This window comes from Herpailurus yagouaroundi, unplaced genomic scaffold (genome assembly GCF_014898765.1).
Source record: "Herpailurus yagouaroundi ecotype Mexico unplaced genomic scaffold, PumYag 160, whole genome shotgun sequence".
Taxonomy (NCBI): Eukaryota; Metazoa; Chordata; class Mammalia; order Carnivora; family Felidae; genus Herpailurus; species Herpailurus yagouaroundi.
The window spans coordinates 21677358-21688768 of record NW_024412401.1 but is presented as its reverse complement, the minus strand read 5'-3'; the positions used below and the strand labels follow the sequence as shown (position 1 = coordinate 21688768).

The 11411-nt window shown below is 39.9% G+C and overlaps 1 protein-coding gene across 3 annotated transcripts in view; it reads right to left on the bottom strand.

Annotated features, from left to right (window-relative positions):
• MELK (maternal embryonic leucine zipper kinase) overlaps nucleotides 1-11411 on the bottom strand; it is a 98427-nt gene that overhangs the window by 69518 nt on the left and 17498 nt on the right. For all 3 annotated transcript variants that reach the window (XM_040481697.1, XM_040481698.1, XM_040481699.1), the window contains exons 6-8: nucleotides 11203-11271; nucleotides 9336-9428; nucleotides 4251-4349 (exon numbers count right to left, since the gene is read on the bottom strand). In XM_040481697.1, coding sequence (XP_040337631.1) covers nucleotides 4251-4349; nucleotides 9336-9428; nucleotides 11203-11271 — 261 coding nt within the window. The remainder of the gene's footprint in view (nucleotides 1-4250; nucleotides 4350-9335; nucleotides 9429-11202; nucleotides 11272-11411) is intronic.

Below are 11411 nucleotides of genomic sequence, written 5' to 3'. Positions count from 1 at the left end.
AAAAAAAAAATTAAATACATTTTTTTAATATAAAAGAAACCCAGAATCCAACCATTCTCACCACCATCTCTTATCTGTAGGATATTACTACAATACCCTAACTGGTCTCCCTAGTTCTCTTTTGCTTCCTACAGTAGCCAGTATGATCCTATTAAAACCTAAACCAGACATCACCCTTCTGCTCAAATTCCTCCAATGGCTCCCTGTTTCACTTAGAGAAAAAGCCAAAGTCCTTATGACATGCTATGAAGCCCAATGACAATTGGATATCCTATTTCTTGAGACTTCATTTCCTACGACTCTCCTGATTTCTCAGTCCATCACACCAGCCCTCTTGCCCTCCCTGGACTACAGTAGGTGCTTCTAGCTAGTGGTCTTTGCCAATTCCTCTGCCTGAAACATTCTCCTCCTTGATATCCACTGACTAACACTCTCACCTCCTTCAAGTCTTGCTCAAATCTCACCTCTGTGAGGATTATTCTGACCACCTTACTTAATATTTAATAATGCAACTTGCCCCCCTTTTCCTCCATACCTCCCCAATCTGTTCTGATTACTCTTTACCCTGCTCAATTTTTTTTCTTTTTCCCAAAGCAAGTAGCATCTTTTAATATAATTTACTTATTTAGTGTGTTTATTGTTTTTTTCTATATCCCTACCACCAGAATATAAACTCCATGAAGGCAGGGATCTTCCATCTGTTTTACTTAGTGATATATCCCAAGTATCTAGAAAATGCCTGCACAGATTAGGTTTTCAATAAATATCTAATTGTTTCAAAAGTTGAAAGAATACTGAATGAATGAATAAAAAAAGAAATAAACAAAAGTACAAACAAACACACATGAATGGTTGCCTTTCTATTTTTTTTAATTTATTTATTTAAATTCAAGTTAGTTAATATACAGTGTAGGGTTGCCTTTCTAATTAAAGAACATTCAAATAGAGACCTGAAGGAAAGGAGAGCACAAAGCAACCATATGGGAGAAAACCATTTCAGGTGAAAGAAAGAGCAAGTGCAAATGCCCTGAGGCAGGTGCATGCTTGGCACATTCAAGTAACCACTGAGGGAAGAAAGGAAACCAGGAGTACAGGTACACGGAGCAAGTGAGGAGGGGGATAGTAGGTGATGAGGGCACTGAGGTTAATAGGAGGCCAGTTCACAAGGGATGAAGCCTACAGCCTACAGCGCAACCTGTGGCTTATACTTGGAGTGAGATGAAAAAGCAGCCACTGGAAAGTTTCTGATCAGACTTAGACGCTATTTCAAAAGCTTCCCATAAAGAAGACCCTGGTGGAGATGGACTTACAAGCACATTCCATAAGATACCAAAGGAACTAAAAGTACTAATTTTAAACTCTCCCCCCGCCAAAAAAAAAAAAAAAAAAAAAAAAACAGTAAAAGGGAGAAAACCCTTCAATTAACTTTATGTGGCTAATAAAACATTGAAAACAAAAACAAACAAATAAAACAGTTTGAGAAAGAAAAGTACATCTTAATCTCTGAACAAATTCTAAGTCCTGGACAAAATACTGGCAAACCAAATTTAGACAGGTATGTTAGTAATACTAGGTAACATTTACTTAGCACTACTCTAAATACTGTGCATGGCTTAACTCATTTAACCCTAACAATCCTATACCGTAAAAACTATCATTCTACCCATTTTATAGGGGAAGAAACTAACGCTCAGAAAGGCAAAGTAACTTGCCAAATTCTGGCCACAGACAGAAAGCAGAGATCCTGGATTTTAGTAATACCAATGAGATTCTGATTTCATTGCTCTGAGGGCTGGACCCAATATATTTTAAAGCAGCCAAGTGAGGCTAATGTGCAGCCAGTGTTGTGAACCACCGTTCTACATCCAGTATCTAAGGCTTCCCCCACCCTGAGAGAAATTACATGGACAAAGCTAAGGCAGATGTTTCAGTCAAGATTTAAATATGAAACAAAAAGCAGAGGTGAGAAAACATGATTTATAAGATCCTTTCCAACAATGCAATTCTATGATTATGTGTCCCCACACTTTCTAGAATTCTAAAAGGTGTAAGATTTCATGCTACACCATATAACAGATCCAATTCCAGTTCATCTTTGGAGAAATTTGTCTGTCAGCTTATTTCTCTGACATGGAATGCCCAAAAAAAGAGTGTAGTAAAATATACTAGTAGCTTATAATACTAAAATTATTTTCAGAGAGAGAAACATAGCTCTGCTTTACAGAAAAGAGTAGCAAAATAGTGAATAATTGAAGAGGCCAACCTAATATTTTTCTAAAAAAGCGTAACTGGAAAATTGTTGCTGAGCTGCCCAAAGACCAGCCTCCTTCCCACTCTACTTCTGTTAAAGCAAGCTGAGGCTACGAAGCGATCCTAACGCTACTCTCTCCCGTATCCTGCTGTTGACACAGTAGGGTGTGGCTCTGTGTAGTCAGAACTGCGGCCACAATGAGCGAGTTCAGCCAAAGCAACAACTGCTACCCTGCGAAGCTTAGGGGAGGCTTCTTGAGAGGGGATGGGAGGAAATACAGGCTGTCTTGGCTACCCCAGCCAGCCCCAGGAAGCTGGCCTCCAGCCTCCTGCCTCATCAATCTCTTCTTCCCAAGAAGAAGCATATACACACAGTTCCCCAAAGCAGTGGTAACAGCTATGTCGACCTAACTTCCGTTTGACTCTGCAGAATTAGAACTCCTAGCCTTCGAGGAGTTGAAACTACTACAATTCCATTTCTAATTTTGGCATAGATTTTAAAGGTTTTTCTGGGAGAAGGGGATATAGGAAACAACTATTAAGTCCAGTAAATTTAAAAATTGAAGATTGAACTCAGTGCCTTTAAACTTGTTCTATAGGGCAAGCAATGAGCCAACTGGGATTACCACTTTCAATTCAGTGTACCGTGTCCCCAAAATGCGAGTTGATTTAGGTAGTCTCCCTACCTAAAGGGTGCTAGAGACCCAGTGGTCCAGCCACATAAAATATCCGACCATCTTCCCCCATGCTTCTCCTATCCTCTGTCTTTGCTCATACTGTCTACTCTACCAAACATGCTCTCTCCCACATCCCTTTCTGAAGCACTTCTACCCCTTATGAAAGCCTTGCTCAAACCTCACTTCCTCTAACATGTTCTCCCAAACCCCTCACCCATTCCTGTATTACATTCATTTATATCTCTGTAATAATACGGCATCCCTGACCCTTTGGCCTTTTTAGATAGCCTTGTATCTGTCTCCAACAAGAAATCAGGCCCTGGTGGACAATGATCAAGTTTCACAGATTCTTGTTCATGCCTTCCAGTATCTTATACAAAGAAAACCTTCAGGAAATATTTGTTCAACAGAACTGAATTCAAGTCACACACAGAGAAGTTGCCCTGTTGGTCTGATCCTGGTTTGCCAGGGATACAAAATGGTGTTCTTTCTTCCTCTTTACATATCTTGTGTTAGCTTGCTTTGAATGTTAAATCTTTAAAATGAATTTTACTGTTTCCTTGGTATATATGGTTTTGAGGGGTTTTTAAATTGAATTTAAGTCACAAACATAAAATTCACCCTTTAAAAGTGTACAATTCAGTGATTTTTAGTTTTTATATTCATCGAGTTGTGCAATCATTACCACCATATAATTCCAGGATGTTCTCATCACCCCCAAAATAAACCCTGTGTTCATTAAGGGTTACTCCCCACTGCCACTCCATCCCCAAGCCCCACAACCACAAATCTTTCTGTCTCTGATATATATGATTTTAACAAAGCCTACAGCACTCTTAACTATGGTTTTATTAAACCTTAAAGCCAAATGTTACCTTCAAAAAGAAGCAGTTTCTTATTTTATCAGAACCCAACAGAAAAATGTGATTTAACACAGTAACTTACTAAGGTATCATTTCAGGATACAAAGTAAAAACTGTTACCAGAAAAATCATCTTCCATGTTTGTGTTCCCATTTGTTTTTGTTCTGTTAAGCATTTTACTACAGAAGTATAATATGCATACAGAACAGTATACGTATTGAGCGTCCACCATGGCAAGTTTTCAAAAATTGAATACACACACATAACCAACATCCAGATCAAGAAAGAACAGAATCCCCCTCCATATCCCTCTTCCAGTCACTCCCCTCCTCCAAAGTGTAACCACCATCTTGACTTCTAACAGCATACATTACTTCTGCCTGTTTTTGCCTTATAAATAGAAGCAAATAGTTAACAGAACTGTTACAGTGAAATTCTACGCATGCCTTGTAACACTCACCGTAATCTTCTTGTACAAAGCCATGACATTATCATCATCGAATGGTAGAAAGCCACACATAAGTACATATAAGAGTATGCCCATACTCCAAACATCTGCCTGAGTGGGAGAAAGAAATAATTTTTTAAAAATTGAGAACTTGGGGCGCCTGGGTGGCGCAGTCGGTTGAGCGTCCGACTTCAGTCAGGTCACGATCTCGTGGTCCGTGAGTTCGAGCCCTGCGTCGGGCTCTGGGCTGATGGCTCGGAGCCTGTTTCCGATTCTGTGTCTCCCTCTCTCTCTGCCCCTCCCCCGTTCGTGCTCTGTCTCTCTCTGTCCCAAAAATAAAAATAAAAACGTTGAAAAAAAAATTTTTTTTAATTGAGAACATATTACAGACATATTAAGCGACAGTACACTTAACAGAATCTTCACAGAGCTGAAAAATGGTGCAGAGACCATCCAATTCAACCTGCTCATTCTACAGACAAGGAACCTAAAGCCCAGAAAGGAAGGCTTGTTCAAAGTCACCCAGTCAATGGCAGGCCACCCAGGTAGGTCTCCCGACTTTTAGTTCAGTGCACTCTCTTCCAGTGTTGGATTGTAATGTTCAATAGAAAATAATTCCCAGTTGGCTGGGCTGGATTGGGTATGATAAGAAAGGAGATGAGGGGGCACCTGGGTGGCTCAGTTGGTTGAGCATCTGATTGGGCTCAGGTCATGAATCTGCAGTTCATGGGTTCAAGCCCCACGTCGGGCTCTGTGCTAACAGCTCAGAGCCTGGAGTCTGCTTCAGATTCTGTGTCTCTCTCTCTCTGTAACCTCCCCTGCTCACCCTCTGTCTCTCTCTCTCAAAAGTGAATAAATGTTAAAAAAAAAAATTAAAAAAAGAAAGGAGATGAGGCCAGGTCTCTGATTCTGAAAGACAATTCTGTAGTGCTGTTGAGGGTTATATAAACATGCATGAGGATGTCAAAACAAGCCTTAAAATTTACTACTGATAATCTATAAATGTAACTAAGCTGTGCTGTAAATTCCTCTCTACATAAAGAAAACTTAATAAAGTTCAACGATTGACTTCTCAAATATAGAAGCTAGAAATTAGCCTGCCAGCACAAACACCCCTACAAATCTCAAAATCCCAGAAAGGAGCTTAACCTTTGTATAAGATATCCATGTGTCCCGTGAGTCCTAAGCACGAACTACTAATTCAAGCGGTATTTGGCCTTAGTCAATAATGACACGGCTGCTGACTGAGGAGAAATCACAGCTCCCACTATCACTTGAGACTTAGGAAAATTTTAAGAGGTAAAAAGAGCAGCATTTTTTTTTTTAAGGCAGGAGGGGTAGGCAGAGGAGAGAAACAAGAGTTAAAATAACTCAAGCAGCATCACATCTAAGTAATACCTATACTTAGTAACCCAAATCTAATGCCTAGTCCTGTCTACCAAGTCACATCAAATTATTAAGATGCCCCAAATGAATGATCTACTTTCAGGCAAACACCTCATTTTTTTTCTTCCCAGTTGCAGGAGGTCAGAAATTAACTATTTACGACTCAGAGATGTCAAATAATTGATCTATAAATTCAGCCTGGATAGTATGGCACCCCTGACCAGGGTGTTCAATTCAAAGCAAAGAGGCTGCACAGGAAATACTGGGCTAGCATGGCCTCATCAAATGCCACAAGAAGAGGTCAATAGAGAGGTTATATCTGAGGTTAAACAAAAAGATAAGGAAAGGAGCACCTGGGTGGCTCTGCTGGCTAAGCATCCAACTCTTGGTTTCAGCTCAGGTCATGATCTCATGAGACCATGAGATCAAGTCAGTGTAGGGGGAGTCTGTGCTGACAGCATGCAGCCTGCTTGGGATTCTCTGTCTCTCTCTCTCTCTCTCTCTCTCTCTCTCTCTGCCCCTCCTTCTTTCTCTTTCTCTCTCTCAAAATAAATAAACTTTTAAAAAATTAAAATAAAAGCGGTTAGGGGCGCCTGGGTGGCGCAGTCGGTTAAGCGTCCGACTTCAGCCAGGTCACAATCTCGCTGTCCATGAGTTCGAGCCCCGCGTCAGGCTCTGGGCTGATGGCTCAGAGCCTGGAGCCTGTTTCAGATTCTGTGTCTCCCTCTCTCTCTGCCCCTCCCCCGTTCATGCTCTGTCTCTCTCTGTCCCAAAAATAAATAAACGTTGAAAAAAAATTTAATAAAAAAAAAAATAAAATGAAAGCGGTTAAAAATGCTTTTAAAATTCTATTAAAAATTATTGGGGTTCCTGGCTGGCTCAGTTGGTAGAGCATGTGACTCTTGATCTCAGGGTCGTGGGTTTAAGCACCACATTGGGTGTGGAGCCTATTTAAAAAAATTACCATATAATTTAGAAGAGAGAGAGAAAGAGAATGTACAGGTATGCAGTAAAGCCTCCCTCAGTTCAAATCTTGACCTGTTGTTTACCAGGTGTGTGACCTTGCGAAGGCACTTAATTTCTGAGCCTCAGTTTCTTCAACTTCTTACCTTAATGAAATGAATGACAGTATTCACTCCAAAGGATTTTTGGATTTCATTTAAATGAAAATTATAAAAAGCATCTAGCATTGGGACGCCTGGATGGCTCCGCCAGTTAAGCATCTGACTCTTGATTTCGGCACAGGTCATGATCTCACAGTTTGTGGGTTCAAGCCCCATGTCAGCCTCTGCACTGACAGCACGGAACCTGCTTGAGACTCTCTCTCCCTCTCTCACTGCCCCTCCCCTGTGCACACGCACGTCCTCTCCCAAAATAAACAAATGTTTGAAAAAAAAAAAAAGGAAAACAATTCTGACACATGCTACAACATGTATGAGTCTTAAGGATACTGTGTGAAGTGAAATAAGCCAGTCACGAAAAGACAAATATTGTAGGACTCCACGATATAAGGTACCTAGAGTAGTCAAATTCATACAGACAGAATGGAGAAGGGTAGCTGCTAGTGGTGGGAGGAAGGAAGAATAGAATAATTATTTAATGGGTATAGAGTTGCATTTTGCAAAATGAAAAGAGCTCTGGAGATTGCTTGCACAATATAAAGGTGCCTATCACTATTTCTTTTTTTTATTTATTTATTTTTGAGAAAGAGAGGGAGACAGAGCATCAGCAGGGGAGGGGCAGACAGAGAGAGGAAGACACAGAACCCGAAGCACATTCTGGGCTCTGAGCTGCCAGCACAGAGCCTGATGTGTCACTCAAACTCACCAACCATGAGATCATGACCTGAGCCAAAGTCAGGCACTTAACCGACTGAGCCACCCAGGTGCCCCTAAATGTGCCTAACACTATTGAACTGTACACTTAAAAATGGTTAATATAGTTAAAATTAAGATGGTAAATTTTATGTAATACGTATTTATACCACAACTGAACAAGAAAAGGATCCACCATGATTCCAGGACTATAATAAATGCTCAGTAAAAGTTTGTTCCTTTTCCTATGATGCACTGAGAAGGCCACAATATCACCTCTGTGGTATTTCTGCCAAAAAGGCATAAGCTAAATCTAATCATAAGCATCAGATAAATTCAAATTGAGATACTTTCTACAAAATAAGTGGATTCCTCACAAATGTCAAGGTCAAGTAAGATAAAGGATAAGGAACTCTTCCAGATTAAAGAAGACCAAAGGATGGGGTGCCTGAGTGGCTCAGGCAGCTAAGCATCCAACTTGTCAGGTCGGACATGTCAGGTCATGATCTCATGGTTTGTGAGTTTGAGCCCCGTGTCAGGCTCTGTGCTGACAGCTCGGAGCCTGGAGCGTGCTTTGGATTTTGTGTCTCCCTTTCTCTCTGTTCCTCCCCTGCTCACACTCTGTCTCTCTCTCTTCTTCAAAAATAATAAACATTCAAAAAAAATTTTTTTTAATAAAATGAAAAAGCAGGCCAAAGGAGCAATACGTGATCCTGAACTGAATCCTGGACTGGAGGGAAAATATAGCTAAGGACACTAGTGGTACAATTAACAGCACGTGACTATGAATTATGAATTAAATAAGTTGTATCAATATTAAATCCCCGATTTTGATAACTATAGTGTAGGTATAAAAGAGAAAGCCCTTGCTTTTAGGAAATATATACATAGTATTTAATGATAAAGGGGAATAATGTCTAAAAATTATTCTTAATTGGTTAAGAATATGCATATATACAAACATAGAAAGAGAATGAAAAAGCAAACAGAATGAAAAAAAATGCCAACAACTGTGAATAGGACTAAATGTATACAGAAGTTCCTCATTCCATATTTGCAACTGTTCTGTAAGTTTGAGATTATATCCACATCAAAAATCACCAAAAGAAGTCAGTTCCCATCTTCTCTTGTTACAATTAAGTAAATGGGCATATGTCAAGGTTTCTCCAACATAACACTAGTTCCAAAAGATGCAGCACATAAAAAATGGACTCTGTAGGCAGGTAAAATCAAGGCCAGCTGCTATCTATGATGCTCCCCTCCCAGAGGATCACATTGGATGAGAACATATTAAAGATCTAGAGATGTCCTGAACTAAAAAAATTATTCAATCCAGCATTTCCTGAGCTTTTGATAACTCAACTTTGTCTTATAATACTAATATTAGCAGTATTAGTACTCCACAGAACGGAAAGGACTGACGGGCTCGCAGTAGCTAATGGTAAGTAAAACAGGCAGTGCCCAGGCCTTCTGAGCCTGGGCCTCCTGCAAAGGACTGCTGGCCTCAGATAACTATCTGGCTATGAACAAAGTCCAAGTTTTCTCAGAGCTAACCAGGAAGCATCTCTGAAAACTGAGGCTGCAACCCTGGCCTTGTGCTCTACCTGGCTGGGCTAACCAGTCTAAACTACGTATTGTTTTAACATGAAAGTAACCAAAACAAGGACACCAGAAATATACCTTTGCTTCATAAGTATAATATACATTATTATATTTATTGCAAGTTATTCATTTCATGTGTTACTTTAGGTCTTACTCTCTGAATAAACTGAACTCTTTGATTAACAAGATTATTTCTTACCTTATTGTAATATCCCCAGTGCACAATGTCTAACTCACTACAGGTCACCAATAAATGTATATTGATTACATATTGAATTAATCAATGAATAATTACCTCCGATCCCAGGTATGATTTGCCTTGTATTAATTCAGGTGCTGCATAAGCAAGACTCCCACAACATGTCTGAAGATGGTAATCCTTGTTACCCTGCCAACAAGAAAAAATGAAATACTCCTTAATTATGGCCCTGAAGAAATTGAAACCTTGATAAACATTCTTTTGGCACAAGCAGAGAGAAACTAGATGAAGAATTATCTCAAAGAATGAGAGACTCTGTGCAGCCAACCCCATACTATGCTATATGCATGCAAACACGTGTAGTTTACTCTTCTCTGGATTTCCAATACCACTACAACCTGGCATGAACAAAATCTTCCCCTTAGCTCAATCAAGTCAGGTTCATACTCTCCTAGACATCCATTCACAAAATAATCAGCTTAACAAACATCCAAGCACCCATGTCTGCCCACTCCCAAGTACTCCAACAAAAAGGACTATTTCTTTCCTGGACTCTATCTCCAATATCAAATCTTTACAAATACAGAAAAATTTCTCTTTCCTTAGAGGGAAGAGAGGAATCTGCTACATAGAACAGTGCCTTAGGAGTCTGTTTTCTAGACCCAGTCGTAACACAAATAAAAAACACCTGAACTTCCAGATCTGTGAAAATGAGAATCTGCTCGACATCCTCTGCTCTCGCACAGAAACATCAAGACATAATGAACATGATACGACTACCCAACATTTGTGTAGTCCTACAACTGGCAAATGACTTGTGAAACTGCGAAATTTCATTTACAACTGCAACAACGTGCCCAGAAGTGAACTTCTCAGCAGAAAGCAGAGGCAATCCTCTCCCAGCCAAGGCTGCTTTCTCAGATGGTGTCTGTGTGGGTCGAATCTGTGGCAGCCATAAATAAAAGCTAATGGAGTCTGTCACAAACCTTCTCCACTGCCTCCTGTGGAGAACATGACTTAAACCAGTTTATCTGCTCAAAGTATGTTTTATCTTTATACGACTGCCGATCAAAAAAATGCCATAGAGCATTTGGCTCCCAGACACAAGGCTCCACTGACAATCTCTGAAGAGCCAAGGGAAGGAGAGGAAAATCAGAAAGAATCAGACATTCAGCTGAAGGGGCAAAATCTGCTTCCCTTTGCATTTAGCTAATTCTGATTGGGGCAGGAAATAATCATGGGACTACAAAGGGCTAAGACAGGTCTGCAATTTCAACATTCCTAATGAGTGTAGACAGCTCATTTTAGAGACTGTGAGTACCATCATTAGAGAACTCAGGAGGAAGCCTCCAACAGGCAGTCACACAGGAGCTCTGCAGACAGCGCAGCTGGAAAGTTCAAAGTCACCTCAAAGAGAAGGTACGCTGGAGAACACCAGTACTTAACTGTGGGGTACAAATTAAGGAAATATATACCCATATACATTTAATAGTGCATATGGACTTTTTCCTTCTTCTTTTATAAGGAAAGAGGATTGCCTCTCAAAACGTAACCATTAGTTATAGAACCATTTGGATAACAAAGAATAGATTTGCACTAAATTCCCAAAACTCCTATCTAAATGAACAAAAGCTTCACCTAGTGGCAACATACTCAAACTGCAAACATAGAATCAATTCAGAATTCATGTTGTAATGACCTCATGTCACCTCAGCACTGCAAATTCTCTCACAGCACATCCATGGGGGCTTCAGCAGGGCCAACCCTGGACCTAGAGCAGTGGTTCTCAATCTTGGCTACCTATTCAAATCATCTAGAGAACTTCTAAAGGGGATGCAATTTAACATTCTTCTCAATGGTTGCAACCACGCTCAACAAAGGCTAAGTGGAAGCCACTGCAAGATAATACCCTAAAAAGGTATATTTACAAAGGAAATAAATACATTTTTATTTCTGTACTTACCTTGGGTTTTGCACAGAGACCAAAGTCAATCAGTTTTAATTTATGATATTCATCAAACAACAAATTTTCCTGGGGAAACAAAGATATTTTCATAATTGTATATTGACTTCCTTATATCACATCCTACCTCTAGCCATTTCTAAAAACAATTTCTAAATGAACAAGATTTATTTTTTCCACATATAAGACATTTATTTCCGGAGTATTTC